The sequence below is a fragment of the Cheilinus undulatus genome, linkage group 19, assembly GCF_018320785.1.
Source record: "Cheilinus undulatus linkage group 19, ASM1832078v1, whole genome shotgun sequence".
NCBI classification, from domain to species: domain Eukaryota; kingdom Metazoa; phylum Chordata; class Actinopteri; order Labriformes; family Labridae; genus Cheilinus; species Cheilinus undulatus.
The window spans coordinates 24580522-24607421 of NC_054883.1; the positions used below are offsets into that span (position 1 = coordinate 24580522).

Sequence of the window (26900 nt, forward strand, 5' to 3'; positions counted from 1 at the left end):
TGACTGGAAAAATTATTTACCCATGGATCTCTCATCTGAATGTGCCATAGCCAAACTTTCCAAAAAAATGACGAGAATCTCGAAGACAAACTGTTCCACCAGCGAACTCTCCTCCCTGAAGACATAAAACAACAACACAGAGAGAAAAACTGATTTTCCATCCTTTTGAATCCAATCATTAAATCAGCATAGCTGTGGGGTTTTAAAGAGAGTAGATAAACGAGGAGGAGAGACAGATACCTGAACAGCCTGTAGATGCTGTTGAACGCTAACGCTGCACCAAGTCTTTTGAAGCCGTTTGGGTGGAGAGCCAAGCTGTAGATCCGTTTGAACAAAGACTTCATGTTTGTGGGGCTCTTCTCCTGTTGCTTTGGGGTCGTTTGTTTGATCGACCATTTGACAAACTCTTCAATGCAGCGTCCGCAGAAATCTCTGAGAGTGCTGTCCATTGGGTCAACAACACCGTCCTGAAGACCATAATGAGAAATAAGGCAAACAGAGGAGGAAGAGGAGGCAGCAGGTATTTACAAAAAGCAACACTGAAGACAGAAAAGACTGCATCTTAAGAAGAGCCTCTAAAGTGCTGATAGATTAGAAAAACTAACCATAATGGCCTCCAGGACAGCAACTGTGTCTTGACTCTCAAACTTCTTGTTGTTTGTGAACCAGTGAATCAGCTGCATAACCAGCGGCTCAAAGAGCTGACGGGTCACCTGATAAAAAAGAAATCAACATTCATCACTGTACAGTATTGTGGATCAGTCCACAAACCCCTATATGAGGAGGAGCAGATGTGCAGACATCACTAAACGTGTGGAGCCTTTCAGAGATTATCTGTCTGTTAACAGTCTGCACTGCTCCTCACTCAGTTCATTGGTAAACTGAGCTGCATCAAAACAAATAATCCATTCAAGTATTTGCTTCTTTTCATTTCAAATGAGTAAGTGTGCAGTGGGTCCGCGGTATATCTAACATTAAACTGCAAGTGCAGCTGCCAACATAACACAATGCACACACCATGACACTAAAAATTTTAAAAAGTAATGGGGCTATAAAGACAAAAGACAATACTAAATGGAAATTGAAACTCAAAGACTTTTATGTATTAAACACAGTAAACATCGATGACTATGAGTTTTTTTTTTTTTTGGACAAACTTGTTCTTCTATCTCTTTGGGACTAAAGAATAAAAAAAAATAATACTGAGACAAAAAGTCTCCAAAATATTCACATTTTTATAATAAAAGTCCTTGCACTTTTGGGAATTTGAGTCATTATTTAAAGTGTAGAGACTCTGAGGGATAAATTACACTCTCCCTGTGTTTATTTGTCTTTATTATGAGCCATTTGTACTCTCCTTCAGTTTCTAAGTCGACAGATCAGCTTCCCATTGGATGTCACAGCACGGTCGCAATGTATTCTGGGATACAAACAGACAATATGGCAGTGGGGTAACTGGCTAACTTTTGAGAATGATTGAAAAATGGATTATAAATTGATAAAAAGACGTTCAATATCGGAGTTAATGGCATGGATTTAATCTTTAAAGACCCTGGAAAGTCAGCCAAGTTCCAGACTGACCAGAAAACTTTTTGTAAGAGCTATGAATCCAGTGACAGGGCCACAGGTGCTCAACTAGGGTCAAATTTTGACCTGTTCAAAAAATGGACGATTTTTCACCCAAAATTTGAAACAGGATCACAGACGCTCTTTTTTGGTCAGGTTTTGGAGAACACCATTAGAAAGACACAACACAGAGCTTTCAGAGTAAAAAACAAGTAAGTGCCCATGACTTACAGTTCAAATGTTACCAAGAAATTTATAAGGGGTGAGCTCTAAGGGTTTTTAAATATTCAGTTTGTTGCAGCAGCTCAGAATTAATATCAGGTAACGGAACGTGTATAGAAATTGGAACAGATCAGGACTAAAATAAAAATACATTTCAAGAAAACAAGAGTTCACTGTTAGTCATCTTTTGTGAGTGTTGGTTTCATTGAAGACTCCTCAATTAAAGACAAGTGATGGAGGAGGTGGGCAGACCCTCTCACAGGCTGTGGGTTTGTATTTCACAACTATTATGATACTGTAAGCTGAGAGCAAAACTACCATACCAAAACCAGCAGGAGTACAAACTCCATGTGGTGATAAAAGGTTATTTACAAGAGTTACACAGCTGCATGGAAACTGCATGTTGTGGTTTCCTCTCCAGGAGACACCAAATCCAACTGCCTCTTATATACCAGTGTGAATTACATAACAGCTTTTACAGTAATTGTTTATCTGTGACTGTGATATTTAAACATTAGTAGTTTTTATGGGGCAGCATCGTACCTGATCCACATCACAGGCCAGACGAAGCAGGACAGGAAACAGTCTCTTGTGCAGTTTGTACATCGGAGGTAAAGTATTTGTTCCCTGCACCATCTGAGCGCTTTTCCCCACCATGTAGACCACAAGACTGTGCAATAGCTCACAGGCTGCAACCTACAGAAAAAACACAAGACAAGCTGGGTTAAAACCATCCCTCATTTCTACTCATTTCATCATATCTTTGCATCAAATCCATCAGGAGATTATGAGGACATACTTTGGTCTGTCTGTCACTGGTGGACAGAGCCAGTTCACTGATCCGGGGCAGGAATGGGTCGAGGTAGATGACCGGCTTCATATCAGCGAACGGCACTGCAAAGCTGAGCCTCTTCTCAGAGTCCCAAGACACAAATTTCTTCATCATCTCCTCCGATGAGACCTCTGATTGACAAAAAAATCAAATATCTTATTTCACTTTCATGTTTAAAGTGCTTTGAAACATCACTTAGCCTTTATAACCCTCCTCTCGGTGTTGCAGTAATGTAAATCCTTACCAGTAACAAGGTTCCTGTTGAGCTTTCCTCCCAGGTGACCAAGTAACTTCACCACCCTCAGTCTCACCGTGACAAGAGGAGCATCTTCCTGCAACCAAGAGTCATTCTTTCACTCATATGGAGGCAAGAGAAAGTAAGAACTGCAAATACATTTTCTTCAGGGCTGGGAAGTTGGAACAAACATGCAAATCTGCAGAAGAAATATTGATAACTTATATGAAGTCCCAGGTGTTTTTGGTACCATTGTTAGCTGGTTTGATTTTTTAAGAAGCCTGGTCATCACTTTGCTGTATCCTCGGCCACTGCTTGATGACACAGAAGACATCACCTCCCACTTGCTGTCATCTTTGTCTGTAAGAATTAGAAAAATTAGATTTCTAATGAATTAGTTAACTGGTGTGTAATAAATACTCAGGCCATACTGTCAGTGGAGGTGGTCTTCAGGTATCCATCCAGCAGAGGGAGGATGTTGGAGTAGCACGGCTGCATCGTCTGAGGAGGGATGTGAGAGGACCAGTCCTCCAGAGCATCGAGGGCAACATTAGCCAGAGGAACATGGCTCAAACCCAGCTTCAGAGCTGCCTGGATTTACCATCGACGAGCACAAGAACAAACAAACAAACAAGTTATAAAGGAAGACCAAACAAAAACAGTTGCTATCCAATACACTCAAATATCCCATTCTTAATCTGCAACATTTATTATGCTCTGAATGTTCTTCTGAATGTACTTATCACCATTAATGCTAGTCTGCATTTGAGGCCAAACAGTTCAATCTTGGTTCCATCAGACCAGAGAATCTGGTTCCTCACAGTCTGAGAGTGCTTTAGAGATTTTTTTGCAAACTCAAAGTAGGCTTTAAGTGTTTTTAGCCACTCTACCATAAAGCCCAGATCAGTGGAGGGCTGCAGTGATGGTTGTCCTTCTGGAACTTTGTCTCATCTCCACACAGGATCTCTGGAGCTCAGTCAGAGTGACCATCAGGTTCTTGGTCACCTCTCTTAGTACGGCCCTTTTCCACCCTGATTGTTCAGTCTGACCAGGCAACCAGCTCTTGGAAGAGTCCTGGTTGGTCAAAAGTTCCTTCATTTGAGAATTCTGGAGGCCACTAAGTTCTTGGGAAACTTCAGTGCAGCAGAGATGCAGCAATCCTGTCTCCTAGCTTTGAAGGCAGTTTCGTTGACCTCATGAGTTTTTGCTCTTATAGGCATTAGAGTTGTCTGCCTTTCCAAATCATATCCAATCAGTTTAATTTACCACAGGTGGACTCCAATCAAGGTGTAGAAACATCTCAATCCAGAGAAATGGGAGGAACCTGAGCTAAATATCAAGTGTTTTTGCAAAAGGTCTGACTGACTGACACTAATGCCAATGTGATATTTTAGTTTTTATTTCTAATGCATTTGCAAAAATATCTAAAACTTCTGTTTCACATTGTCAGGATGGGGTACTGAGTCTAGCATCAGGCTACAACATAACAGTGTTCAGCTGTTTTAATTTATCTACCTATTCTAGTTCATAAGATTATGCTTAAAAAAGAAAAGTCTCACCTCCAGAGCGGGGCAGTATGCCTTGATGTCCAAAGCAATGATGTTGTGATGCAGTGAGAGGACAAATGTGAGGCAGGAGGCCAGCAGCTCGTCCTTGTACTGCTTCATTCTCACACACACCTGGAGGGAATTTACAGGTAACTCAAATATCGCACATTAACCTTCACACAGCCTGATAAAAATATGTGTTTAAAATGATGATACCTCTTTTCCAAACTTTGAGATGAGTGCTAAAGTGGCACTTTTCACAGAGTCACTTGGGGAGGATGTAGAGCTTTTCAGGCCAATGCCCTGTAAAAAAAGAGATAACTTCAACAATCTGTAACTCCTGTTCAGCTGTGGTTAATCCTACCCTACATGTCTGTGTTTCTATTATGTCTTCACTTTAAAATTTTCAATTGTTTTATCTTAAAAGCTCACTTGTAAATAAAGAGCTTGGACTTTCAAAGATAATATTTCAAATGCATTTGCTAGAGCAAAAAAAGTAATGTGATAGATACTGCTTTGTGCTAAAGCAAGTATTACCTGGTAGTATTTGATCCTCTTTGATATCTTCATGTTGACTGAGAGTAGTTTGTAAAACCCGCTGACGAGCGGGTTTCTGATGGAGTGGAGGATGAGCTCGTGGCTCAGAGGAAACACCCAGGACTCAAAATACTCCACATGATTATTCAGCAACAACTCACTGTAAAATAAACACTAAATTACTCAGACTGACAGCCACAGTTTAAAATAAACTCTACATGTGCTAAAGTGAATAATTAAGATGTCTGAAGACACCAATGAATTAATTTAACATTTTTATGGCCCTTATAATGTCTGACATCTCAGGTTTTGATGAGCCCAGAAAAATTTAGACTTGCAACTAGGAGGAAAATCGGTTTTATAGATCTTGTCCACACTACTCTGCTTTTCTGGAATGATAACAGTCTCAGATGTACATTCACTAAAATCTTTTGCAGTGCACTAATAGCTCCTCTTTTGCACCAAATCCACTAAACAATTCACTTTAACCCTTACGGGTCCACGATCATGCGGGTGAGATTTCATCATCCGCTATGTTTGTCACATGATAGAATGAAAATAAAATCACATTTTGCATTGCAATCACTTAGTGTGGAAAGCTTAATTTTTAAGCTTTCTTTCCTTTTTTATATCAATCAAACCCTCCAAGACGAACTTGGAAAAATTAAACATAAATTTTATTGTTTTCATTGAGAAAAAATAAATAATAATAATAATAATAATGTACCTACATACATTGGCTTTTGACAAAATATTTATGTATAAACTATCCATTAAATTGACAATGTATAATAAAGAGGATCTGTTAATTTTCAAGAAAAAAAATACAGAATTCTTAAGCCTTAAAAATGTAAAATCTTTTTACTTTTAAAAGTTGTAAATGTACTTGAACAAAAACGTACAATTTTTGAGACTATAAAGTCAGAAATCCAACCACTGTTTTCAGCTTTCTTGTATCTCATTTCACTTTTCACTGTTGTAAATTTTAGGACCTAAAACTTGACATTTTTGAGTTTTAATGTCAAAATTTAAGTCTTTTAAAACTAGGAAATTTCAAGTTTTTTCGAGCAAATTTCTGACTTTATGAACCCTGAAATTCTGAATTTGATTCCATCTAAATATATGACCATAATCTCTAAAATGTTGGGGGGAGGGTTCAAAAATGTTGATGTTTTTGCACAAAAATCAACAGATTCTCTTTATTTTTTTAATCTTTCAGGTTGGCCCTTCGACATTATGTCTCTAATCGTGGTTTAAAAAAAATATATATGAACATGTAATTTTGACAACATCAGAACGCCTCCCCTGAGATTTTCGGCAACCCTCCTAGGGGTGCCCGGACCTCAGGTTGGGAACCACTGCTCTAAGGATTAATCAGATGGGGTGCTAACATGCCTAGAAAGTTTGCCACCCAAGTGTACTTAGCGCATTTTGCCACAAAAGCAAAAAAGTGAAAGCAGTTAAAGAAATTAAAAATGATGAAAAGAAGTAAGAGCAACAAAACAAAAACAAACAATACAAATATGAATTTAAAAACAAATTCTAAAAAAGGAGAAAACTTGTAATTATTTGCAGTCATTTTAACATATTAGACCTTGTGAGTTAAAGTTTAGGGCTCTAAAATCCAGAAAACTGTGGTCAAAACTCAAACAACATTTCTCAGACATGTAAATATGTTAACAGAGCTCTAAAATGTTGAGCATAGACACAGGTATTTGCTTATTTCGACAGCTTTCTTTGTGTTTTGTTTCCATTACCTGCAGAAATCAACGAGGTTGATAAAGGCGGTAAAGTCTTTGGTCTTATTGGGAACCAGGTGAGCTGTAGGGTCAGTAGAGGGCAGGACATGAGCAGCATCGTCAGGTTCCTACAGACAAAAATTAAGTGTCTTCAATTATTCTTCATCCAACTGAAAGACTTCTGAAGAACTGAATCATGTGTAAAGTAAAAAACTTCAGCAGCAGGTATGCAAAACATTTCAAGCTTTTTAGAAGTGTTCTGTTAGAAGGTGTCAGAAGGTTTCTCTGGGACTTTAAACAACCTGAGCCTAGGAAATGAAGAGTATAATGTTCTGGATGTATTTAGCACCCGTCACCTCACCTCCTCTCCTGATGTCACTTTCTGCACAGATAGGTCTAATTTCTCCACAATCCTGAGAATGGACTTCACCACCTCGTCATAAAGGAGTCGACTCAGAGAACCAAGAGCAGCGTTTTGACTCTCAAAAGCTCCGTCCAAAAATCCTGAATCCTGAGAAGGAGAAAGTAAAATGTTATGAAGAGGTCTCATAGTAAAGGTGCAACAACTACCTGCTACAACAGGATGTCTTTTTATCTGTTCAAATGAAAATTAAGTATCTCCTACAGAAGAACAGGATAAGGTTGTCAAACTCTTTAGTTTGATAAATACATAGGTGCACCTTGAGCCGATCACAGTCCAGAAGGTTTTTATACAGAGCAAGGTAGTTCTGACTCGAAGGAACTTTCCATTTTCCAGTCCGAACCTCTGAGGACTCAAACGAAGGGCTGTCTTTCTCCTAAGAGGAGAAAAACAACAAAAACAGTAAAAACCCTGTAAACAGGATGACTGACCTGAAGGAGAATGAGACTGAAAATGGGGCACTGTTTGTGAGTTTAAGCATTGATGTGAAAACAGGGATCTGACCTTCGACATGATGGGTTTTGAACAGACACGGATTAAGCCCTGGTGCACTGAAAAATAAGCATAAATGAGAGTCAAGTTCTACTTTTGTTTTTTTTACAGATAACCTGAAAGCATCTATTGGACTTTTTACTAATGTGAACCTGATCTGATAAAGGCCCATATATTCTATGATAGTTTTTAATACCATGCTCCTGTTCAACTCACCCACAGAGCTGATAAAACTCCATAGAACAGGCCCTTTAGAGGCCATGGCAACCAGCACCTTCAGGATAGACCTGTAGCATGTAGTCTGCATCCTCTCACTGTAATGAGGGAAGCTGTCGATCTGCACCACCAGGAGGCGCTCCAGCAGAGGAGTGTACACCTCTGGGATCTGTAAGAATCCAGAAAAGGCAGGAGGAGATGATCAGAAGTGAGTCAATGCTTACAATGTGTGAATCTCTGCGACAGTGGAGGTGTTTTTCTACCTTATCCAGGTGAATGAGGACACTGGCGATGGAGTCGAGGAAGCTGGGCAGCTGGTAGAAGCTGTCATCCTCTCCATCAGACTCCGTCAGGTACATCTGTTTACAGCGCTGAATCAGCTCTGTGTACATCAGGTCCACATCCTGAGGGCATACTTTCTTACACGGCTGCAGGAGGAAAAGGGATTTCTCTTTGACTATTCTAAAAAGTAAAGGTCAAAGTTATACCAAAACAACAGAATTCACAATACAAATGTACAGTTATCTATATCAGAGTTCTCAAAATACCCAAAAGTGGGTTCACAGAGCTGCTTTCTGCAGGTTGTACATGTATTCCTTTTATTAAAAAATGTAGCAAAGTCTTTGACATAGAAAGGTCTGAAGCTGACATACAGGGGTGGAAAGAAAGTAATCACATGTACTCAAATGACTGTAATTAAGTAGTTTTTAGGTGTACTTGTACTTTTTGAGTAGATTTTGGAAAACGCCCTTTTACTTCTACTGAATTAAGTTTTATCCAAAGTAACTTTAATTTTACTGGAGTACAATACTTCTTTTCTTTTCCACCTCTGTTGACTGTACTGTAGCACATAAAGAGAGATAACTGCTGGGGTTCTTTTCGTTATGTTTCTGGTGGACTGCTGTTGTATTTGATGTGAGAACTATTTGTACCATGGGTGAAGTTATCCACTGAGTTACAGTTCCTGCCTGTGACTTTAGGTGTTCCTACCGTTTGCATAGTCCATAAACTTTATCAGTATGCACTTCCTTTTGTTTTCTTGTGGAAACACGGAAATTTTGATTTTGGTTTCTTGAGATCTTGACTTATTTTATCTTATTATCTTGGAATAACTGGAGCTGGTTTACCCAAAATATTCAAATCCAAAGAACACTTAACCCTTATCAAACATTCCCTGTTTACTCACAGAAAGAGGAATTACTGTGTTTTTAATCATACATTACTGTGGATCACATATGCACATTTTCCATCTTGCCTTTCAAGAGGACCTGCTTTGGTGCAACATATATTGCTGTGTACGACTACCGTACATTTGGGTCAAAATTGAGGCGTATATGTGGTAAGTTAGCCACCTGAGGGCACCATCAGGCGGGAAGGAGGATTTACACAACCCTAGTTCAGGTCTAACCTTGTAAAGCAGATGGATACGCCCGTTTCCGTGTTTCTCACTGGCGAATCCATCTTGCAAAGCTCCCATCTGAACAGTTTGGGTTAGAAAGTGACAGGACCAATCAGCGTCAGGGGGCAGTACTTTCGGGCCCGGCAGAGTCATGATGTAAGCAAACCGTGACAAGAGGCCGGTGCAATTATGACGGAAGACATCAGCGTGGATGCTGTTATAGTGTGTCAGTTTTATCAGAACTTGATGACATTTCTTCGTTAAAGAAGAACAAAGAACAGCAGTGAGTTGTTTTCTCTTCAAATACAACAAAAGTCGTGTACTGACATGTCTACCATCGCAATGGTTTGTGTTACGCAGTTCTCTGTGGAGTTTACTCATCTGTTGCAGCGCACCTCCGTAGCGGCTAGGATGTCACATTTTGTTGCTTTGATTGGCCCGTTAAGATGTGACAGACAGAATGTTCATCCATAATTACCCTCCGAGTTTTTTTTAAAGGCTCTGTCCTTTCACAAACACAGTCTATTTGGAAGTTTTCCAGATTGATGTATGAAACAAATCCATCTGGCGTGTCAGGTTAGTACTGTTCTGGATGTCCTTGCATATTACCAGAGGCATGGAAAAATAACCGGTTGAAAAAATAGTCCACACCTACTTTTAGAGAGGAATAAAGGGGTGAATGTGGTGAGTAAGCATGGTCTAGGGTAACAACTACTTGGGTGAGTGGTAGGGTTGCCGTGAGCCCCATGTTGTGCTGTGGATGCCCCCAGTGCCCAAAAATGGCAAGCAGTCCACAGGTGTATTACCAAGGATGAAAAGGCCCAGATAAAAGAGATGCCCTTGTGCTTGACCTTGTCTGCTGAGAGACACACGTGTGTCGACATGTTACGAGCTTGACTCTGCACCCCAACCACCCTACAGCCCCAGGCTGTGGCACATCAGGACCTGTGATGAATCCTTAGTGCCCTACATCTTTCCTTGTGTTGTACTCACTCTCAGATGTACGTTGCTTTAGACAAAAACATCTGCTGCATCTCTCTCTGCTGCATCAGTGGCATGTGAATGTGTATGACTGGGATTAGTTACTAATGATAGGCACTTTGCAAAGCAGCCCCTGCGTGTAACTGTGTCAGTGAGGTGTGAGTGGGTGCGTGTGATCTTGAGTGTAGAAAGCACTTTGAGTGATCAGATGGCAAAGGCAAGCTCAGGTCCATTTACCATGTTTAGTTGTGTAAAAGGTGGATGATTTAAAATGAGTTGGTTGTTGTTGTGGTGCAACACCAGTCCTCAATAACAACCCATTCACTATAAATCCTCCCTCACAAGCTACAGCTGATTTTGGACTGGCAATCTTTTTAAACCTGCTCCATGTCATATTACACCTAAAATCCGTTTATCCTCTGGTGTTGGGCTTAAATAAGCTCTAATGACGATTAAATGAAATAAAACAAGGCACATACCCCTGCAAAGAATCCATATCCTCGTATGGCGATGGACAGTTCTTTGTGAGTCGAGTCCATGGTCTTAATGATCCCGCAGAACTTCTGCATGAAGAATTTCAACTTGCTTTTGTGCTCCTCGATATTTTCAGCCACCAGCATCGCAATCTACAGACAATCGCAAAAGCATTTTTAAGGTGATATTTTGGCAGCTGACATCATGGAACAGTCCATAGGTTTTTTCGAACGAAGTACTGATCTGTTTTTGAACACGTTTCTGTGAAACTGGCTGCAGAATTTACCTGTTTGAGGAAGGCTTCTAGAGCATAGTAACTCGTCTTCTTCATCTCAGCGTTGATGTGTCCGCAGAGTTTAGACATGACATCAAACAAAGCTCTGTAGTGATCCATTAGGCAGCTGCTGAACTGAGCTGCATGTCTGGCAAAGAGTCGAAGCCCCGCTGGAAAAGAAAATACCAGAGAACTTCATAGATTTCTTCTAAAACTTAAGTACCAGATTGCTCGATAATTAGTGCACAAATTATGAGAAATGACATAATCCCCTCATCAGCTGCCTGCGTAGGCAGGGCTCTCAGCACTATACTAACATGCATGCAGCATTTTATGGTAAATAAAGAGAACCAGTAGTGAATTCACGAACTGTGCAGCCTAATGGTAAACCTTATGACGACAAAGATACAGAAAAAAATCCTGGCATAAACAGTAAGCTGTCAACTGTGTAAAGAAAGAGTAAGCAAGTGTTGCAGTATGTGTGGCTGCTGCCATGTGCACGCCCCAACATGTACATGACAGTGCATGTGCAGTTATTATCCTTCTTGTAGAGACACACTGAGCTCAGAGCAGCTTAAAAAACAAATCCAGTCAGCTAAACTGAATGTGGGAATTATCACTGTGAAAACAATTCACTGTTTACCCCAGTTTCAGCGGCGTGAACTGGTAGGCTTTAAGAATGGTACATAGTTGCCTGTTGCAAGCTTTTTGCAAATATTTGCGTGAACTATGCATTTAACTTTTAACTTAATTTCCATATGGAAAAAGTTGGCCTTACCGAATGTGACAGCATAGCGAGTCATTTCCATCTGCAACAAAAAAATAAGAAGACGAGCTTACAGGAAAGATTTAACGGTTTATTTATTCATTTATTTATCTTTTAATTTACTCTATTCCAATACTTTATTAAAGGACATGCAGTAATGAGGTGATGTAGGGTGAAGGAGCTGCACCCTGAGCCGTTAGGATTTCAATGTCTTGCTTAAGGGCACATCTACAGTGCTCAGGAAATGAACAAGCACCTCTACAGAAACCAGTCCTATTTGCAAACTTTGGCCAAACCAAGAACCTGTACTAGGGCTGAACGATTTGTGAAAATAATCTAATTGTGATTTTTTTCCCCCTAATATTGCAATTGCGTTCTAATATGAAATTATTTTTAGGCTCCTCATGTTGTGTATTGTTCAAAAAACACAAGCAATAAATCATATGATTTTTTGCTTATATATTTTAACCAGCACAATATTGTAGATGAATTAAACAAGGGAAAGAAAGACTTGAAAAAAAAATCTCATTGTAATTTTGGCTCACATAAAAAATTTGATATCAATTGCTTTACTTAAGTGGGTATTTTTCCATGTTATTCTCATTTTCATTAAGAAAATAATTTACATGAACAGGAAAAGTGGGATTTTTGTAAACTATTCTAAAAGAAGACACTTAAATTTCTGCATAATGTGTAGAGCAAAAAATCTCTGAGGCAAAAAATTGAATTAAACTGGTATTTTAACACATTTCAGGTTGAGGAAATATTGTACTGTCTGCGATTTAAAAATAGCAGCAGGTCAGTTGCGATTAAATCTAATTTGCGATGAATTGCCCAGCTCTAACCTGAACCTGCGACACTCCAGTTATAAACCCAAGTCTGCACATACTGAGTATTGCTGCCATTTAGCATAATGCAATTAACACAACCCATCAGCAGCTTCTCTTAAGTTAAGTATAGCATTAGGAAATACTTATTGATTTAGAATCCTGCTTTGGTAAACAGTTTGTGCCTCTAACTACAAAACTATTTTTCAGCTGATAGAGAAACATACTGAAGTTTGGCACCCATCCCTGTTCACTACACCTGAGCGTTTATGTCCTCATTACACATGAACCACAGCTGTAAAAGTGAAGATGATGAAATCTACCTGAGGACTGATGGCCTTCAAAGCGTACTGAAAAATGTCCTTCGATGTGGCTGGATCTGATGTCAAACACAAACACTGATTCAGTCATCCTGCAGCTTTAGAACCAGATCTGAGAATCATTTTGTAAATGTGAAATAAACTGACATGACAAGTAAAACATGTAAACACAAACCTTCCTCCATGGTTTTAGTGAAGTTAACCATCAGAGCAGTGATTCCTCTCAAACATCCGGCTACAACAAAAAGTTTTGGCTCTCTTGTTGCAGATGTCATCTTAAACAGAGGACAAAAAGCTTATTTTATTTTTCTGTTTTGAGCTGGCTGCATCCCCATCACAGGATCAGAAAATCAACATACAACAGAGCACTAAACTCTCTCTGCAGCGTTGCCTTTAAGCACACCTGTTCTTTCAGCTCCCCCAGGTAAGCTCTGTACAGTTTGTCAGAGTTGTTGACCATCTCGCTTGGATGAACCTCCGCAAGAACTCCCAGCAGCTCGTAGATTTTTCCAAGAACTATTCAGGAAAGAAACAACAATGAAAAGTTTTTCATATTTTCATGGCAAAGTCTATGGGCTCATTGTCCTTCTACTCTCAGGAAGGAATGTGTTCTGAAAATCCACTTTTACAATAAAAAAATCTGACATTGTTGAATCATTAGGACGTGTGTTTTTCCTTAATTTTGCACGTTTATATCATTAAATATAGATATACAGTGCGTATGGAAAGTATTCAGACCCCTTCAAATTATTCAATCTTTGTTAATTTGCAACCATTTGCTTAAATCATTTAAGTAATTTTTTTTCCTCATTAATGTACGCACAGCACCCAATTTTGACATATAAACACAGAATTGTAGACATTTTTGAAAATTTATGAAAGAACAAAAACTGAAATATCACATGGTCACAAGTTTTCAGACCCTTTGCTCAGTATTGAGTAGAAGCACCCTTTTGAGCTAATACAGCCATGAGTCTTCTTGGGAATGATGCAACAAGTTTTTCACACCTGGAACTGGGGATCCTCTGCCATTCCTCCTTGCAGATTCTCTCCAGTTGTGTCAGATTGGATGGTGAGCGTTGATGGACAGCCATTTTCAGGTCTCCCCAGAGATGCTCAAATAGGTTTAAGTCATGGCTCTGTCTGGGCCATTCAAGAACAGTCAAAGAGTTGTTCCTAAGCCACTCCTTTGTTATTTAAGGCACATTGTCTTGTTGGAGGGTGAACCTTCGGCCCAGTCTGAGGTCCCAAGCACTCTGGAAAAGGTTTTCTTCCAGGCTATCTCTGTACTTGGCCACATTCATCTTTCCTTCAGTTGCAACAAGTCATCCTGTCCCTGCAGCTGAAAAACACCCCCACAGCATGATGCTGCCACCACCATACCTCACTGTTGGGATTGTATTGGGCAGGTGATGAGAGGTGCCTGGTTTTCTCCTAATCAAATCCAATCAATTTAATTAAACACAGCTGGACTCCAATAAAGGTGCAGAACCATCTCAAGGATGATCAGAAGAAATGGACAGCACCTGAGTTAAATATACAAGTGTCACAGCAAAGGGTCTGAATACTTATGGCCATGTGATATTTCAGTGTTTCTTTTTTTAATGAATTTACAAAAATGTCTACAAATCTGTGTTTTTCTGTCAAAATGGGCTGCTCTATATACATTAATGAGGAAAAAAAACACTTAAATGATTTTAGCAAATTGCTGCAAATTAACAGATTCAATAATTTAAGGGGGTCTGAATATTATCCGTACCCACTGTTGTAGTCATCGTTTTCAGGAGTTTATGGCAGTTAAGCTAGTATGACTGAAGAGCACCATGCCAATAAACTAAAATACTTAAATTCAAGGTTGTGTATGCCTCTGGCATGAATGCTTGCATGCTTACTAATGATGATGAATTGATCATAGAATGATTGAAATAACCCTGCAGATGCTTCACACTTAATTTAAACAATAAACTTAAGAGAGACATTTCACAAAAAACATGGAACAATGCTGGTGAATGCTATCAGCAAATGAGGCATTTTTACTAAGTTATTCAAGGACTCAAAAAAGACTGACCAGAATCTGAAAGTTTGGTCTTCTGACAGAGCTCGCTGTAAAATCTGTTGAACATTTCACAGATCCGAAGGTCTGCAGCCACGCTGGATGCTTTTGTGGTTTGGAGAACCTGGGGAGAATAAGAGGAATGTTTGGGGAGAATTTTGAAGCAACAACTTGATAAGGTACAGTGGATCATATGAATACAATAATCCTTTATTGTTACCTGTTTAGGTTGTTGCTCTGAAGGATCTATTCAGATAAGAACGATCTAGATTTGGTATTAACCAAGATCACATAATCCAGCTCACTTTAGCTAGTTCACAGAAAAACTATGATGGACCAACCTGATCCATGGAGGAGGTGAATTATTTTATGAGAGCAAATCATTTAGAGACTTTTTACCCTAATTTTTACCTCATGAAAGCAAAAAAGTATTCTGGAAATTATTTTTTATCTTTTAATTTTGACAACATCAACTGCCTTGTGAAAACTGTTGAATTGTTAGACCAGTTAAATCTGTCTTGCAATCTGTCCTGTAATCCAGCCTGAATTCAGGCTTCTTTTGGATTTAGAATAATCCTGGTTTTTGAATTAAAGCTATCACAACCCTTTTCAAAAGCTTTCAACAACACAAACTTTTTTTCAAACTTCTCAAAACTGAAGTTTAAGATTTGATCCAATCTAGTAGCTGCAGTCCTGTTGGATTTGTTTTGGAAAACTGGCCCGAAGATTAAGATTCAGCAGAATAATATCATACTGTTGACAGTGGATCTCCTCCTTTGGTCTGGTTACATTTTCCAAGGCCGCTTTTTATTCAGAAGATATAAAAATAATCTGACCTTAATTAGGAGCTCCAGAGTCGGAGTTCTGCATTTTGCAGCTTTTTCCTTTGTGTACACAACCAAACACGTGTCCTGCAGAAAACAAGAAAGAAGAGAAAATAAAAAACAAGTGAAACTAGGTCTGAACAGTTAAGCCTGTCTGTTAGTTTGTCATTTAAAGTTGTCAATAATTAGGGCACTAATAGACACCAAATTGTGTTATCTAAACATTAAATAAAAAGGGCACATCAGTACAAAATGATCTGCTCCCTCAGTAATACTTTTACTTCTCTCTGCTCTTACTCATATAAATGCAAAAATTCCTAGTGGCAAGACAAAACTTCCCTATAAAAACAAACATTTTATCTGGTCTGTAAATGGGCTGCTTACTTTGATGTCAATAGCGTACGTCTTCTCCCATCCTTTGACTCTGGGGGAGACTCGGTCCAGAAACTTCTCCAGAAAACACAAGATTTCAACTCTGGTGTCCCGAAGCTTGAACAGAGAAGTTTCCATCAGTGTAAGAACTTTAATTCAATTACTGTCCATGAGATGGTAATTTAAATTTACCTCATCTGATACCAGGGACTTCCTGAGGAAGATGAGCAGTCCATAGTCTTTAGAGAACAACAGGGATGTGTGTAAGCCTTTAAAATAAAAAGAAAAGACGAATGTGAATTACACTAACAACATCTCAATCTGTATAATGACAGCAAGATTGAACTGAACACAATGGACATATAGTGAATATGCAGCTTCAAAGTCTCAAAAGCAGACTGCCAAGAATCATCCCTACAGCATGATGCTGCCACCACCGTGCTATAAAGTGGGGATGGTGTGTTTGCGGTGATGTCAGTGTTTGGCGTCTTGTCTGACAGCCAAAAAGCTCCAATTTGATCTCATCAGAACAAAGAACTTTCTTCCACTTAACCATGGAGTCTCCCACATGCCTTTTGGTGAACTCTAGACCAGATTTAATCAGAGTTTTCTTCAACAATGGCTTTCTCTTTGCCACTCTCCCATAAAGATTTGACTGGTAAAGAACCTGGCCAACAGTTGTATGCAGAGTCTCTCACATCTCAGCTGCTGAAGCTTGTTACTCTTTCAGAGTAGTCATAGGTGTCTTGGTGGCCTCTCTCACTAGTCACCGTCTTGCATGCTCACTCAGTTTGTGAGGATGGCCTGATATAGGCAGATTTGCCATATTTCTTCCATTTCTTGATGATGGATTTAACTGAACTCTGGTGGATGTTCAGAGCCTTGGCAATGTTTTTGTATCCATCCCCTGACTTATATTTTTCAATAACCTTTTCTCTGAGTGACTTGGAGTGTTCTTTTGTCTCCATGGCATAATGGTAGCCAGGAATAATGACTAACTAGTAACTTGACCTTTCAGACATTGGTGTTTTTGAAATATAAACACTTAAGAAACATTCACTGCACTCAGGTGATCCCCATTTTACTAATTCTGAGACTGCTAGCATCAATTGGCTGGACCTCTGTTGAATTAGGTCTCTCACTTTAAAGGGGGAAATATTTATGCATCTTATTCTAAATGGTATATTATTATTAAATCAATATTCCGTTGTAGAAATCCATTTTCACTTTGACATTAAAAGGTTTTTTTTCATCAAAAAGTCCAAATTATACTGACCATGATTGATTTATAAAATCAATAAAAGGGGAAACATCCAAGGGGATGAATACTTGTTATAGGCACTGTAATGTCTGGTAGGACAAACCCTCTGTTGCAAAAACCGGAGGATTGTTTTAACACTGACATCCTTTATCTTTTATTATGTAAATAAAGTGTCACTGTGGCACTTGCAGACTTTGCCCACCTTCACGGTCATGCGTGGTCCATACATCTGGCTAGATTGAGCGTTACCGCCCACCATGATGCCGTTTTGGCGGAACAAGCTCTCATGGTGCAGGTAAAGTAAATTAAAAAATAAATTTTTCTACATTATTGTACATTTGAGAGTGGGACGAACTGATAATCAACTTCTAACAGTTCTTAAAACTACAAACCCTCTAAGGTTTTAGATACACATCATTCACAGGAGCATGATTCATGTTGAACGGACAGGTTTGTGAATGGAGTCTGGTACCGGTTCAATGCCTAATCTAATGTAGTATTTAATGGACTTTATCGTCTTACCAAGCTCATTCTCTGTTGGTGTTAGCATGCACTCCTGACCCAAGTCCCCGACAATATCGTGACATTTTAACGCTGCAGCTCTCGAGTCTTCGTCTGAAAGTGATTCATGAAGTTTGAGGAGGAGAGTCTGGATCCCTCCAGAAGACATGACTGTAGGTCTGTGCTAAGCTAACGTTAACATCACTACCAACACAAAGACTTTAAAAACAGAACAAAACTTATCATACAGCTAAACAACACAGTCATAGCCGGTGTATAGCCTCTCTGCGCATTCAACTCAGCACCAGGAAGAGCCGAGACCGGATACACGCTGCATGTTTCAAAATAAAAGCACTGGAGAAGTATGACTCATATTTCAGACAAATGATGCATTGATTAACTCAGCATGCTCATCGTCGCTTAGTTAAATAGATAATTCAATTCCCTTTCCTCTTTAATGATGTTCAAGGAATTTTGTATCATTGAACTAAGGGTTTCTGTCAATCCAATTTACGACTTTAAAAGTAAAAGTTTTTTTCTCTCTTGAGTTTACGGTTTTAAAGGTCAAAACTGTATTTTATTTGTCTCTTAAATTTATGATTTTTTAAACTTGAAGACTTTTAGTTATTTTTTAACATAAAAATCCTTTTGTTTGATTACCTAATTTAAGTGCTCCTATTTATGGATATTTTAGACTGATTTTTTTTTTGCAAGAACCTATTATTCAGGCTTATTATGTTGGGATTTTGTAAATTAAAACATTAGAAACCGATTTTCCATTTTTCCCAAGTGGCTCCTTTTAAATTGTGATTAATCTCTGAATTTCTGTAGTTCACTATGATTAGTCGCCCTCTTTTTATTGCATTTTTAACTTCCACTGTATTGCATGTGTGACTGTTGTAATATTTGGGATTTTCACAGTGTCTTGAACAAATTGATTTCCTGTTTGGATACAGACCTACTTATAAATGCAGATCAAAGATTTTAACATGAACTTAACCATAGCAAAATGAAGTTGCGACGGATCATAAATGAATGAGGGATCAGCAAAAAGGTAAATGCTTGATAGCACAAAGTACAGATGATTTTGACTTGCCCACTGAGCTGTTCGTGAGTTTTTAAAGAGAAATGAAACATTAAGAGACATTTGTGGACTTGTGGACTGGATGCAGGGAGATGTTGCATTGGCTTTGCCAAAGTGTGTTGAAAGAGACAATAAAGCATTTGATTAATTGCAATTTTCAAAATTAGTGCACTAATTGTACACCTTGAATAATCACGGTTTATTAGATTAATCTTGACAGCCCTACTCTAAACAATTTCAAAGTTATTTATTCGTAATAGCCTAAAAGATCTGGCTCAGTGTCTCAAAGGCTAAATGAATCACAGAGTTCTGTTATTCTTACTGTAATAAGTTTCAAAATGTGGATAGTATTTAACCAGTGTTTTTTCTGTGTTTTCATACAAATATTTAGGTAATTTTTGATTGAATAATAGAAATAAATGGACAACACAATGGTATCATATCAAGGTTCATTTTTTATAATGCATAACTTTTCTATTACAAACAATATGTACAGGATATATCAAAGAAATCCACAATAATTAGAAGTGAATATTTTGCCTCTTACAGATGTTAAACTACACAGCATCATTACCTTTGACTTTTTCTGTGGCATCAAGGAATAAATATGGAGAGATTTCATGCTTTCAATAAATTACAGAAGAAAAAGGGGATCATAAAGGTTTTAACCTTTTCAAAAATCAGTCTGAACCAGACTGTGTTGACTTTTTAAGTGAAATTAGCTGGCAGCCAGGAGTTTCATTGTCACTTTGTTCAACAAACAAAGTTTAAAGTAGGCTGTATGGCAGCTTATGAATGACTACACTATCAGATACATGATTTTATATTCTGAAGCTCATTTAGCTCCTCCCCAAACTGTTTTTGGAGTAAATATAAAAAGAGAGAACTACCTCATTTGCAGCAGTTTTCTGCAGTGGTCTGCTAAAGTTTTAAAAAGCAAAGTTTATTATGTTCAGGTTTTTGCTCATGAGAAAAGGACAATGCTGACAGAGAGAGTCGCTGCCACTAAAACAACCACCAGCAGTAATAAGAACACAAAGATGGGGCTGCGCTGGCACAGAGACTTTGGCTCCTGCTGCTCTTCATCGATGGACATCAGAGCTAAGGACGTGCTGTCTGAGCAGCTCAGCTGGTCGACATGCTTCGGCCCCCGAGGCTCCACCATCCAGCGCAGAACGTTCACCTTCATCTCCATGTCGTCGATCATGTGATCTATCTGACTGATCTCCTTCTCCATGCTGCTGCGCTCCTGGATCTCCAAACCTGAATGGAGGGTGGAGGTCTGAGCTTGGTTCAGATCCGGCAGACTGAGGGCCCGAGCACACACTTCACTGCCTCCTCCTGAAAGAAACAACACAAAATATCATAAATTAATGATCATAATTCACATAAAATCTCAATATTATCACCTTAAAACAAGATTTGATACACAGGACTGTTACATTAGAGTAGTGGTACGTTATTTGTGTCTAAATGTACCTAATAAACTGGCGTCTTGTTATATAGAGTTACACAATATTAAGACAAATTGTGATATACAGTTTATGGACAAAAGTATTCGGACGCCTGACCATAACATCAACATAGACTGTAATGATATTCTATTCAAATAGGATGGCAGCAAGAAAGATGCACTCTTGAGCTATATCTTGGACTTAAAGTGTTTTTCACAATAAGTTGACAACATATGTTGAAACCGATGAAAGCAACAAAGATGGATAGTCCAGTACACCTCTGAGATAGAAAACGGGAAATTTCCGTCAAGAAAAACCCATAAAAGGTGAAAAAGAAGACTTCAGTCTCAACTACAACTCCTGGCTAGCTTAAAAGCTAACAACAACTGCCAGTAACTGCCACCAAACACTGCCTGATCAACAAGAGACCCCTGAATGCTACCTGTTGAGGTAGCACGGGATGGCAATTACAAAAGCAGCGGCCTGGCGCTCCATCACTAGCAGCAAAACAAAGCCCTATGGGATTAAGGTCGAGGCTCTGTTTGGACCAGTCAACTTCTTTTACACTGAACTCATCACACCATGTCTTTATAGTCCTTCTTTGTGCACTGGGGCACAGTCATGTTGGAACAGAAAATGGCCTTCCCCAATCTGCTGCGACAAAGTTGGAAGCATAGCATTGTCCAAAATGTCTTGGTATGCTGAAACATTAAGAACGGCCTTCACTGGAGATAAGGGGTCTAGCCCAAACCCTGATAAACAACCCCATACCATTATCCCTCCTCCACCAAACCTCACATTTGGTAAGGCAGTCAGACAGGTAACGTTCTCCCAGCATCTGCCGAACCCAGACTCGCCCATCTTACTGCCAGACATAGAAGTGTTTCCACTGCTCCACAGCCCAGAGTCGGTGGGCTTTACTCTACTCCATCTGATCCTTGGCATTGGACTTGCTGATGTGAGGCTTGCATGCAGCTTCTCGGCCATGGAATAACATTGATGAAGCTCAGCTATGGAGTCAGCAGAGCGTTGGAGACTTTTATGCACCATGCACCTTGGCAGTTGTTGACCCTGCTCTGTGCTTTAACCTGGTCTTCTGCTTCATGGTTGAGTTGCTGTTATTCCCAAACTCTTCCATTTTCTAATATTACTTACAGTGGAATACCCAACAGGGATGAAATTTCATAGATCGTTTTATTGCAATGGTGGCATCCATCCCAGTACCACACTTTAAGTCACTAAGCTCTATAGAAAGACCCGTTTAGGATCACATAAGCTTGTGAATGGAGAGTGCATGGGTAGATGATGATTTTATGCACCTGTGGAAACAGACTGAGACACCTGAATTCATTAGGTAACATGTGTGGCTAAATATTTTTGTCCATATAGTGCTTTGAGACTTTTTTTGAGAATTAAATAGGATTCCAATGACCTACTGAAAATTTGGTTTAGTTTGCATAAATCTGACATGACTATTTGTATACATCATCTATTTGATGATGGATGATTTGGGGTCACCCCTGCTGTCTTGTACAATCTTGAAATATAATTTCAGACAGAAATGGGTCGTACTATTCTTTGACCATGATGATGACTGAACTGCAGTAATTCACATCTGTGTAGAAATGGTTTAACCCTGCACCCTGGATAAAAAGCTGAACTCCCTGAACTTTGATTGTTTAATTTGCACTCTGAGTGTTTCTTGAAAGACCTTGTGGTACATGTACAAATGAGGAAGTGAAGCGGTGCTGCCCTCAGGCCAGATGGTTTTATTCTGTAAAGGGTGAAGAGACAAAAGCTTGCTGAGGAGAGCTGTGCACAAAGCACATCCTCTCTAGAAAGTGTCTCTATGGGTCTGAACAAAGAGCAGCATTAGTCTACATTTTAACTTGAACAAATGTCTGATAGAGGGTTGAGATTTTCTTTTAAAGTCACGTTTGAGCTCTTAATGACATTATATGACAGCCTTTTTTCATCTAAATTAAATGGTTTGGACAAGAGCGACTACTTTGCAATCACTACTCCTGAACATAAAAGCTAAATAAAGTACTTCTCAGTCTACATATTGGTTGTAATAAACCTGGTTTAATATCAACTATCGATGCAATTTTAGAGAATCTAGAATTGGTATCATAGTATTATCATGCTCAAATCAGTTCTGTGGCTTCACCAAGAACCTACCTTTAAATATTCAATTGCTAAAGTTGGCATAACTTCCATATTCTAAATAATCTCCTTTTTGGTGATATAGTCTCTAATAATTTAAAAAGAATGATTGTTTTAGACAGTAATAAATGCAATGCAATTAGTCCATCAAAATTGCAGGCCAGCTTTTGTACACAGGATGCAAGAGTTTGCCTGCAAATTTTGGCAATTCAAAATGAGAAACTACCTAGTGTTGGGTGTTTAAGATTTGTATGTTTTTGCCAACCTAATTTTACTGGTGTAAAAATCAAGTTTTTTTTACTCATATCTAAGTTCAAAATTCTTGAATCTTGTCAATCCAGCTAGATGCCCAGAAGACTGAATCTCTTTTAGTCCCCTTGGTTCCATTGCCATTTCACTCTACCAGGCACCATTTGGTCAGTTTTCATTGAGATTGCTTTCATTCTTATGCAGATGATTTACAGTTGTACCTGCCAAAAATCATTACCCACCCAATATCCCTACAGTGAAGCATGGTGGTGGCAGCATCATGCTGTGGGGGTGTTTATCAGCAGCAGGGACTGGGAGACTAGTCAGGGATGAGGGAAAGCTGAATGGGGCAGAGATATTGTCAGTGAAAGCCCCAGCTTGAACCCTGTCATACATCCCTGGAGAGACCTGAAAATGGCTGTCCATCGATGGTCCCCATCCAACCTGACTGAGCTTGAGGATTTGCAAAGCAGAATGGCAGAAAATTCCCCAATCCAGGTATGCAAAGCTTGTTGCATCATATTTAAAAAGATTTGAGGTTGCCATATTTAAAAAGACTTGAGGTTGCCAAAGGTGCTTTCAGTAAATACTGAGTGAAGGGTTTGAATACTTATGTCAATGTGATATTCCATCTATCCATTTACTACTTATTCCGTTGGGGGCCGCAGGGGTGCTGGAGCCTATCTCAGCTGTCACTGGGTGAGAGGCGGGGTACACCCTGGACTAGTTGCCAGTGAATCACAGGGCCGACATATGGAGACAAACAGCCAGGCAAGCTCACACTCACAGCCAATTTAGAGTCACCAGTTAACCTAACAAGCATGGGTGGGAGGAAGACCGAAGTATCTGGAGAGAACTCATACGTTCATGGGGAGAACATGCAAACTTCACACAGAAGTTGCTGCTGTTGCTGTGGGGCAACAGCGCTAACCCCTGCACCTCCATGCAGCCCTCAGTATTCAGTATTTTCATATCTAAAAAAAGTGTGTTTTATCATTGTCAGTTTGGGTCGTTGAGTGTAGGTTAATGACACAATTAATACGATGTGCTTGCCGCTGATTTTCTGAGTAGGACCATCATTTACCTTGCAGACCAGTCTTCACCAGAACTTTTGTGTTGGTCAGACAGAAGGTGTCACCCATGTTGAACACTTTGCACATGTCGAGGTGGAGGAGCTCCAGGCTGGAGGAGAAGGCCACCCAGAGGAGCTCCATCTCCTTACGCTGCTCCTCAGGGAGGCTTTTATTTCTGAGGTGAGAGGTCAGGTGACTGCAGATGTCCACGGCTAACTTCTGGGCCTTTTCTCGTGTTTGTCGGAGCTCATCCCGAAGCTGCAGACTGTCTGTGCAGCCACCGACACACGAGGCCAGGTGTCTGTAACATGCCACCACCTGAGTGAGGAGAAGAAAGAGTTAAATGTGCTTATGACGAGAAGCTGCCAGCTAAGACAGAGTTAATATGGCCATTATGTGTTCTAATGTCCTTGACATATAAAGCTCAGGGAGGATTACATGCAGAAGGCTCCTTCTGTCTCAGACCTGATGACTCTTTAATTTTTGTGTACACACCTCTGATTAAGTTTGCAGTAATACTCCACAAAAAACACCAGACGCCATTGATAAAATCAAAAATTTTGCCTTTTCAAAAAGTGGAAGTTGCTCATCTGCAGCTGCCTGACTCAGTTGCATGTCTTTTGTGTTATTATGTGCAAGACAAATACTTTGTTAGATCTAAACTCACTATTTCAAACACCAAAAATAACATGAACAAAACACAGCACAGCTATTCCACACCCTGCAAGGTGAACTCAGTGCATTTACATGCACAATCAAATTGAGCAATGGTTATGTTTGATTAGGATCTTTAACTGGACTTCTGTACACTGATAAAACGCTGAGGATTTTATTCTATTTAGCGTTCATTGAGTCTGTCCTGTCCTCATCCCTTATTTCATGGTGTTGGCACCCTGGCCAGAAAAAAGCTTTTAACAAAGCCATGAAGTAGGTGAGCAAGCTTATACAGGTGCATCTCAAAAAATTAGAATATTATGCAAAAGTTCAGCTTTTTCCAGTGATTTAATACTAAAAAGTTTTATTTCCATTTATTCTGGATTTATATCACACAAAGTTAAATATTTTCTTGACTTTTTTGTTTTAATCTTGAAGATAACATCTTACAGCCAAAAAAAAAAACAAAAAAAACCCCACAATCTCAATTAATTATGATATTGTGAAAAAGTCAAATTTGCAAAGGTTTCCTGAGCTTTCCTTCTCTCTCTTTATGGTTCAGTACACACAACCATAATCATGGGGAAGACTGCTGATTTGAAGATTGTCCAGAGGACAATCACTGACAGCCTCCACAAGGAGGGTAAGCCACAGAAGGTCACTACTTAAAGGCCAGGCTGTTCTCAGAGGTCGTATCAAAGAAGATCCAAGGAAAGTTGGCTAAAGAGAAAAGTGTAGTAAGAAAAGGAGCACAACCAACAGGGATGAGCTCAGCCTCGAGAGGATTGTCAAACAAAGCAGATTCAAGAACTTAGGGGAGCTTCACAAGGACTGAACTGAGACTGGAGTCAGTGGATTAAGAACCACCACACAGACAGGTCTTCCATCTGCTGAGAAGCTTCATGAAGAATTTATGTTCCAGCAGGACTTTGAACCTGCCCACACTGCCAAAAATGCCAAAAGCTAGTTAAATTACCATGATGTTTCTGTTTTTGATTGTCTTGCAAACATCCCAGACCCAGACCCCCTAACCCTATAGAGAATTTCTGAGATACTATCTAGAGGAAGATGACACACCAGACCCCAAAATTTAGACGAGAAAAAAGCAACCTGGACTTTATAACATCTCAGCAGTACCACAGACTGATCGCCTCCATGCTACACCACTTTGATGCAATAATTCATGCAAAAGGAGCCTAAAGCAAGTGCTGAGTGCATAAATGAGCATACTTTACAGAAGGCCAGCATTTAAGTCTTAAAATCCCATTTTATTAGTCTTATTTGGTCATGTAATTTTTTGAGATAATGGGTTTTGGGGTTTCTTTGGCTGTGAGCCATAATCATAACAGTTGAAATAAGTTAACTTTTTCACAGTTTACTGAGATGCACCTGTAAATTGATTTGATCCTATTCCACAATAAACGCTGTGAATTTCCATCATTTTTTAAGTGGCACAAAGAGATAGAAATACTCCGTAGCAGTTTCTTTAGTGTAGTCAATCACGTTTCTTTGTCTCACACTGAAAAAATAACGCTTAAACATAATTAAACTACTTGTTTTACAACAAAATTACAGCAGAGAATTATGGGTCAAACTAAAAAATAGAGGCCTGCAATGGAGTAAAATGTCTGTGCCTTTAACACAGACAGTGCGGTTATAAAGATGCAGTGGAGCAAAAAGTTATTTTCAGTGAGTGCTTTTTTAGCTGCAGGGGGCTGAGGATGTTGTGATGTCGTTTTTGTCTGTGACATAAATCAAGATTGAAACAAGGGATTACAAATTAAGATTTTATAATTACTAATATGAAATATATTTAACTTTTCATTTAGCATCTGTGCTCGGAAATATCAAAAGGTAACCTGAATAAAGTGGAATTTTTGCTAAAATTGCACACAGCATTGATTCTGTCTTTAAAAATAATTTGCATGTATAAAATAAGCTCAAACTTGAGGCGGCTTACCTTCACCAAAGAATCTACCAGAGCTTTCCCATCAACCAAAGCCTTCTCTGTTCCGACTGTGCCTCCATCGCCCACCTTGTTGTTTACCAGCGGCATGGTCCAGACTCACAGATCCCGGCCAGGCGGCCCCTTCCCTTCACTACTCCGGCTGCCCCTGCTCCTCTTCCTCCCCTGGATGATGCTTCATTCAATGGCTAAGGGTCCAGACAGAGTCAGTCCCTTGCTGCATGATGCATCATAAAATCCAACTTTGGTCAGCAGAATTACAGGTGGACATGCTCCTGTTGTTAAAAAAAAAAAAAACATGAGCCAAGAAAGTGAAGAGGAAAAAGTGTAATAAAGTGATGTGAGTCTGAGCAAGGTGCTAATCCTGTGATTGACCCCTTTGGACTGACGCAGGC

The 26900-nt window shown here is 39.4% G+C and overlaps 2 protein-coding genes across 2 annotated transcripts in view; both read right to left on the reverse strand.

Moving 5' to 3' along the window:
* prkdc (protein kinase, DNA-activated, catalytic subunit) overlaps positions 1–18151 on the reverse strand; it is a 49765-nt gene extending 31614 nt beyond the window's left edge. The window contains exons 1-28 of the mRNA XM_041814031.1: positions 17881–18151; positions 16290–16366; positions 16110–16214; positions 15738–15812; positions 14917–15025; positions 13252–13364; positions 13024–13123; positions 12852–12907; positions 11714–11744; positions 10948–11105; positions 10667–10813; positions 8071–8235; positions 7808–7976; positions 7604–7650; positions 7359–7475; positions 7040–7189; positions 6697–6806; positions 4940–5099; positions 4619–4705; positions 4415–4534; positions 3287–3446; positions 3106–3215; positions 2865–2952; positions 2588–2751; positions 2332–2484; positions 606–713; positions 241–467; positions 21–115 (exon numbers count right to left, since the gene is read on the reverse strand). Coding sequence (XP_041669965.1) covers positions 21–115; positions 241–467; positions 606–713; positions 2332–2484; positions 2588–2751; positions 2865–2952; positions 3106–3215; positions 3287–3446; positions 4415–4534; positions 4619–4705; positions 4940–5099; positions 6697–6806; positions 7040–7189; positions 7359–7475; positions 7604–7650; positions 7808–7976; positions 8071–8235; positions 10667–10813; positions 10948–11105; positions 11714–11744; positions 12852–12907; positions 13024–13123; positions 13252–13364; positions 14917–15025; positions 15738–15812; positions 16110–16214; positions 16290–16366; positions 17881–18028 — 3349 coding nt within the window. The 5' untranslated portion in view covers positions 18029–18151. The remainder of the gene's footprint in view (positions 1–20; positions 116–240; positions 468–605; positions 714–2331; positions 2485–2587; positions 2752–2864; positions 2953–3105; positions 3216–3286; positions 3447–4414; positions 4535–4618; positions 4706–4939; positions 5100–6696; positions 6807–7039; positions 7190–7358; positions 7476–7603; positions 7651–7807; positions 7977–8070; positions 8236–10666; positions 10814–10947; positions 11106–11713; positions 11745–12851; positions 12908–13023; positions 13124–13251; positions 13365–14916; positions 15026–15737; positions 15813–16109; positions 16215–16289; positions 16367–17880) is intronic.
* A 1756-nt stretch (positions 18152–19907) lies between these two features.
* Positions 19908–26595, reverse strand: LOC121527690 (regulator of G protein signaling 9 binding protein). The gene is made up of 3 exons (XM_041814717.1): positions 26500–26595; positions 23897–24203; positions 19908–20284 (listed from the first exon to the last, which is right to left on the reverse strand). Exons 1-3 carry the CDS (start codon positions 26593–26595, stop codon positions 19908–19910), a joined length of 780 nt encoding a protein of 259 aa, XP_041670651.1.
* Between the last annotated feature and the right edge of the window lie 305 nt (positions 26596–26900).

Coding starts and splice junctions, on each gene's coding strand:
- LOC121527690 (XM_041814717.1), bottom strand. CDS start 26,595: ATGCCGCTGGTAAACAACAAGGTGGGCGATGGAGGCACAGTCGGAACA. Junction 24,204..26,499: donor TGGTAGATTCTTTGGTGAAG/GTAAGCCGCCTC, acceptor CTCCTCACTCAG/GTGGTGGCATGTTACAGACA. Junction 20,285..23,896: donor GGTGAAGACTGGTCTGCAAG/GTAAATGATGGT, acceptor TGTTTCTTTCAG/GAGGAGGCAGTGAAGTGTGT.